Source organism: Dromiciops gliroides, chromosome 2 (assembly GCF_019393635.1).
Source record: "Dromiciops gliroides isolate mDroGli1 chromosome 2, mDroGli1.pri, whole genome shotgun sequence".
NCBI classification, from domain to species: Eukaryota; Metazoa; Chordata; class Mammalia; order Microbiotheria; family Microbiotheriidae; genus Dromiciops; species Dromiciops gliroides.
The window spans coordinates 450,260,072-450,266,962 of NC_057862.1; the positions used below are offsets into that span (position 1 = coordinate 450,260,072).

General features: G+C 34.0%; 1 protein-coding gene across 1 annotated transcript; it reads right to left on the minus strand.

Moving 5' to 3' along the window:
- Positions 1–2,777: 2,777 nt before the first annotated feature.
- On the minus strand, positions 2,778–3,096 carry LOC122744039 (cytochrome c oxidase subunit 7C, mitochondrial-like). Its single transcript, XM_043989357.1, has one exon. It carries the CDS (start codon positions 3,094–3,096, stop codon positions 2,905–2,907), a length of 192 nt encoding a protein of 63 aa, XP_043845292.1. The 3' UTR covers positions 2,778–2,904.
- Between the last annotated feature and the right edge of the window lie 3,795 nt (positions 3,097–6,891).

Here is a 6,891-nt window from a genome sequence, read left to right on the forward strand (position 1 = left end):
TGACTGTGTTTAACTTTCTCCCTGATGCTGTGAAATTTCCTCCTTTGTCTCTCACCTGTGGGTGTGGCTGGCTGCTGCCATCACCACCTGCACTTACACCCCTGAGCTGTGTCTCCTTCTCCAGTTGCTCCCCCGCTCTCCTCTGCTCTACGTCTCATCTCTTGAGTCTCTAATCACTCTGTCACCCCCCGCTCTACCTTTCTTCCTTTTACTGATCCCCCCTTCTGCTTTACATCTCATCCTTAAAAAACCCTTCTTTCTCAGGAACCTTGGGCTGGGCTGGCCTACACCCCCTAAGCTAATTCGTTGGCCCCTAGGGCCCGTGCCCAACGCTGGCTGGTGCAGGAATGCGCCAGAACCAGGGGCTGGGCCGAGAAACCCAATGGGGCATGCCTGGGTTTTCTGTGCATATCCTCACTGGGCAGAGGGAGCTGGGTGTGGGTGCAAGGCTTGCAAGCCCTGGGGCGGAGGGACATGTTCCAGGCACCCGAGGCTAATTTTAGCCTCTTACATATCAAAATGACTTGGTATAGTTAAAAATAGAATGGTCTGAGAGTGGAACAGATTGATTAACACAGAGAAGAAAACATCTCAGTGAACTAGAAAAAAAGTATAATAAAATTTTTCAGAGATAAAAAAGGTCAAGAATCTCGAGGGATTTTTTTCAGTGGAAAGGAAAGAAACTTAGTTACTAGATTTCAAACTTATACTACATATAAGATATCATCAAAATTACTCTGGTGCTAGTTAGAAAATAAATAAATCTCTCAATTAGATAGGTTAATTACTTCATATACTGAAAGAAACTGACCTAGTAGCATAGTGTTTGATAAATTCAAAGACCTGAACTACTAAGGTAAGAATTCACTATTTGACAAAAACTGCTTGCTGGGCAAAATGGAAAACAGCCTGGCACAAATTGTGTTTTGACCAACACCTCACATGAAATATCAAAATATACTACAAATGGATACATGACTTGAATATAAAAAGTCACATCATAAATTAAAGAAGCAACAAAAATATTCTTTCAGATATGTAGACATAAGAGTTCATAACCAAAGGATAAATAGGATGACATAAGACAAAATGAAAGTCTAGAGTAAATAAAAAATTTAGTTTTTGCATAAAATCAGTGAAACTAAAATGAGAAGAGATCATTAACTGAGGGAAAAACAAAACCTTTGCTGCATATTTCTCTGATAAAAATATCATTTTGAGATATACAAAGAATTAACCCAATAAGAGCTATTCCTCAATTGATGAATGATCAGAGGACATGAACAAGCAGATATCAAAAGAAGCACAAGATATCAACAGCCATATAAAAAAATGCTCCAGATTTCTAATAATTACAGAAATGAAGATTACTGAAACTCTGAGAGTTCATCTCAGACACATCAGATCAGCTAAAATGACAACAATCATAAAAAAAATTGAAAATGAGAAATGTTGAAGGTACTGTGGGAAAACCCTCTCATTGACAGACTTTTTGTGGAACTATAAATCGGTATAGCCATTTTGGAAACAATTTGGAATTATGCCCTAAAAGTGACTATACTATTCATACAGTTTGAATCTGTGATACCACCTTTGGGCATATATCCCCCAAAAAATAAAAGAGGAAAAGGACCCATATGTACAAACAATATTACAGCTTCCCTTTTTGTTATGGTAAAGAACTAGACACTAAGAGGGTCGCTATCAATTGAGGAACAGCTGAACAAATTATGATATAGGAATACAATAGGTCCTATTCTGTAAGACATGATTAAAGAAATGGTTTCAGAGAAGCCTAGGAAGGCTTGTATGAACTGATATAGAATGATGTGAGCAGAACTAAGAACAATTTTTGCTATAACAGCATTATAAAAACAAAGAACTTTGAACGACTGAAGAGCTAGCTCTCTGTTTCACAAAGACAACTAATAATGAATCATGCTGCTCACATACTGACAAAGAGGTCACTGACTCAGGGTACAGAATGAGGCATACATTTTTTGAACATGGCCAGTATAAGTATTTGTTTTGAGTGACCAAGCATTTCTGTTACAAGGTTTTTGTTTTGTTTTTCTTTTCTTCTTTCAATTAGGTAGGGATGACAGGGAAAGACAATAAATGCTTTCTCATAAAAAAAAAATTAAAAATCACCATTAGTGTGAAGAATGGATTGGAGAAGTAAAAGACTGTATGTTATTTCCTCTCTATCACAAATATTAGCAATTCCTTCAACCAAATCTACATGGCATGATGGCAGGTCCCTTAATGAACTTTCTCTAGACTCTTTTTTGGTTGTAAATGTTCTCTCAGGTCAGAGTATAACAGAAATATCATATCCTTCATTTTGGGCTCTGCTCCTATTAAAGAAGAATACAATTAAAGTACCTTTTTAAAAAAAAAGTCATACTATCGATTAAAATAAAGCTTGCTATGCAATAAATTCCTCCAGCCTTTTTCATATTAACTTTGTCTATACTTGATTCTCCCAATAAGCAACTGTGCACTTGATTTCTTTTTTTTTTTTAGTGAGGCAATTAGGGTTAAGTGACTTGCCCAGGATCACACAGCTAGTAAGTGTTAAGTGTCTGAGGCTGGATTTGAACTCAGGTACTCCTGACTCCAGGGCTGGTGCTCTATCTACTGCGCCACCTAGCTGCCCCAGCACACTTGATTTTTTAACCCAAATATAACTTTACATTTGTTTCTGTTAAATTTCACCTTATTCAGTTTGAGCCTGTTGAAATCTTTTTAGATCTGATATCTTTATTCTTCCTGAATTTTTTTATTTAAAAGTTTTATTTATAAAGACATCTATTATGGTAAATAGCTTGCTTACTCCATTCTTCTGAACTGCTTTTACAGGTGGTTCTTGTTCTTTAAATCTGATTCCTGTGTAGGAGAATCTTATTTCTTAAGCATCAGATGTCTTAATATATAGAAAGGTGCAGCAAATCCAGATCCAAAGTACACAGTTACCATTACCAGCAACCACCATTTGTTTTCTATTGAAAATGGCAGGTTCTTCCCCCGGCCCTCCTCATAGTGGCTCCTGCAAACCAAGGACGTGGAGAACCTGCACAAGCTCTGCCCAAACATGGCACTGCCGAGGACTCCTCAACGACCGCAGAGGAGGCCTCGACAGAGGAAGAAGAGATGGCTGCCAAGTCCCTGACTTTTTGATAAGTCCTGAAAGACTGGGGATATAAGTCTTAAGTTATTTTACTATTAAGAACTACTTTAGGAACACCAGGGATATTTAGTTTGTTGCTTATGTAAATTCATGCATTGTATTAACAAAACTACATTAGAACAGAATTGTCTAATAAGTAATCAAAAAGATCAATAATTTATGACTTTGAATGTTATAGCATGTTAGTGAACAGAAGTAGTTCCCTCTGGAAATATTCTATCTCTGTCTTATACAGCAATTTGAGGCCCTTTAAAGTTATGTAGTTGTACACTTAAAACATTAAAATCTTAAGGCAAAAAAATTAAATTATAAAGCTGAACACTTAAGATATTAAAATCACTATACAGGGGCAGCTAAGTGGTGCAGTAGATAAAGCACCAGCCCTGGATTCAGGAGGACCTGAGTTCAAATCTGGCTTCAGACACTTGACATTTACTAGCTGTGTGACCCTGGGCAAGTCACTTAACCTCAATTGCCTCACCACCACCACCAATAACAAAAATCACTATACATAGGTGAAACACAAATAGAGGCTCTATGATTTGGCAACATGTTTTTAAGAAGAGAAATCTAGAGCTGGAAAAAACTTCAGAAACTATCTAGTTCAAACTTCTCAATTTATAAATGAGGAAACTGAGATAAGGTAATGCTAAGTGACTTGCTCAATCCCACATATAGAAAGAAACCTCAGTTAGAGTTTGAATCTACTTCCTCTGACTTCAGGACCAATCTTCTTTGCTTTGATCCCTCCATGTTTACCCAATAGAAAAAGTATAACTAATAGCAATCAGACAAGAAAAAGAAACTGAAGGAATAAAAGTAGGCAATGATGAAACAAAACTACCACTCTTTGCACATGATATGATGATATACTTAGAAAACCCTAGAGAATCAGCTAAAAAACCAATTGAAACCATTAACATCTTCAAGCAAAGTTGCAGGATATAAAATAAATCGACATAAGCATAAGCGTTTCTATATCTTTTTTATTCTGAACTTAAGAAATAAAACAAACATTTCCCTAATACAGTAGAAGAAAAAAGATGATTGTATATGATATGAAATTGCAAATCTATTGTGTAAAACTTGCTGTTCTTTTTAAATATAAGTAAATAAAGTTATCATGTAACTTTCTATTTTTTAAACTTTTTTCTTCCTCATCCCCTGCCCTAGAGATGGCTACTGTTATATACAAATGTGTGGCCATGTGTGATTCTGTAAAATCATTTTACACATACTTCTATTTATTAGTTCTTTCTCTAGATGCATATAGTGTCTTTCTCCATAGGTCCTTTGTAGTTAATTTGGGTATTTATGATAGTCAAAATGACTTGTGTTCTTAAAACAAATGTTGCTATTACTATACACAACATTCTCTTTGTTCATCTCATTTCTCTCTTCATTATTTCATGCAAATCTACCCATGTTTTTCTAAGATCCTTGAGCTCATCATTTCTTGTAGCTCAGTAGTATTCCATCACAATCATCTACCACAACTTGTTCAGCCATTCCCACAATTCCCAAATTGATGGGCATCCCCACAATTTCCAGTTTTTTGCCACCACAAAGAGAGCTGCTATAAATATTTTAGAACATATAGGTTCTTTTTTCCCTCTAATCATCTTTGGAAACAGACTTAGAAATGCTATTGCTGGGCCAAAGGGTGATTAGTCAGTTTAATTATTCTTTGAGTATAATTCCAGATGGCTTTCCAAAATGCTTACCAATTGTGGATCAATTCAGTTTCACCAACAGTGAATCAATGTCCCAATTTTTCTATATTCCCTCAAATATTTGTCATTTTCCCACCCAATCATTTTAACCAATCTGATAGGTATAAAATACTATCTCACAGTTCTTTTAATCTGCATTTCTCTAATCAATAATGATTTGGAGAATTTTTCATATGACTATAAGTAGTTTTGATTTCTTCATTGGAAAACTGCCTGTTCATATCCTTTGGCCATTTATCGATTAAGGAATGACTTTTATTCTTATAGATTTGACAAAGTTCTTTTAATATTTCAGATGAGACTTTTATCTGAGAAATTGTTGTGGGGAATAAAAGGAGGCCATGTGTCAACACATTGTCTATAAAATGTTTTCCCCCAATTTTCCACTTTCCTTCTGATCTTGGCTATGATTGTTTTATTTGTACAAAACCTTTTTAACTTAATGCAATCTAAATTATCTATTTTACACCTTACACTGCTCTCTATCTCTTGTTTATTCACAAACTGTTCACCTATTTATAAGCATGATAGGTAATAAGTTTCATGTTCTTCAAATGTTCTTGTAATATCTCTCTTTATATCTAGGTCATATATCTTGGTAAATGGTGTAAGATATTACCCTATGCCCAATTTCTGCCAGATTGCTTTCCAGCTTTTCCAACAATTTTTACCAAATAATGAATCAAAGATTGTAATATGTAACAAAGATTATACATTATGACCATGCAGGATTTATACCAGGAATGCAGGGATGGCTTAACATAAAGAAAACTATTAACACAATTGATTATATTGATAAGAAAAGTAACAAAAATCAGATGATTATATCAATAGATGCAGAAAAAGCTTTTGATAAAGTACAATACTAGTTTCTATTAAAAACACTTGAAAGTATAGGTATAAATTAATTGTTCTTAAATTGATTAAAAATATTTATCTAAAACCATCAGCAAGCATTATTTATAATGGGGATAAGCCTTCCAGTAAAATCACACGTGAAACAAGGAAGCCTACTATCACCAATATTATTCAATATTATGTTGGAAATCCTAACAATACCAATAAGAGAAGAAAAAGAATAGAAGGAATCAAAATAAGAAAAGAAGTAATAAAACTATCTCTTTTTGCAAGATGATATGATGATATACTCAGAAAATACTAAAGACTCAACTAAAAAGTTAGTTTAAACAATTAATAATTTTTAGCAAACTAGCAGGATATAAAGCACATCCACATAAATCATCAGTATTCCTATATACTACAAACAAAATCCTAAGAGATAGTAAGAGATACCCCATTTAAAATAACTCTAGAAAGTATAAAATACCTGGGAGTACACCTGCCAAAACAAACCCAGGGACTATATAGATATAGAACATATAGGTTTTTAAACTTTTTATACAAATACAATCAGATTTAAATAATTGCATAAATATTAATTATCCATGGGTAAGCAGGGACAATATAAAAAAATGGCAATTTTACCTAAATTGTTTTATATATTCAATGCCATCCCAATTAAATTACAAAAAAATATTTTACTGAGTTAGAAAAAGTAATAACAAAATCCATTTGGAAGAACAAAAGGTCAAGAATATCAAATGAACTAATGGGGAAAAAATGTAAAGGAAAGAGGTTTAGCAGTACCAGATCTTAAACTATACTATAAAGCAGTAATTATCAAAACTAACTTGGACAGGCTAAGAAATAGGAAAGTAGATCAGTGGGGGAAAAATTGACATACAATGTACAGCAGCAAATGACTAGAGTAATCTTGTGTTGGACAAGTATAAAAACCTAAGTTTGGGGAATAAATATATCTATATCTCATCCACAAAACCCAGAAGGAAGCAGTAGTAAAAGAAATTCCATTTAAAATAACTGCATACAATATAAAATACTTAGGGGTTTACCTGCCAAGACAAATCTAAAATATGAACACAATTACAAAACACTTTTCACATAAAG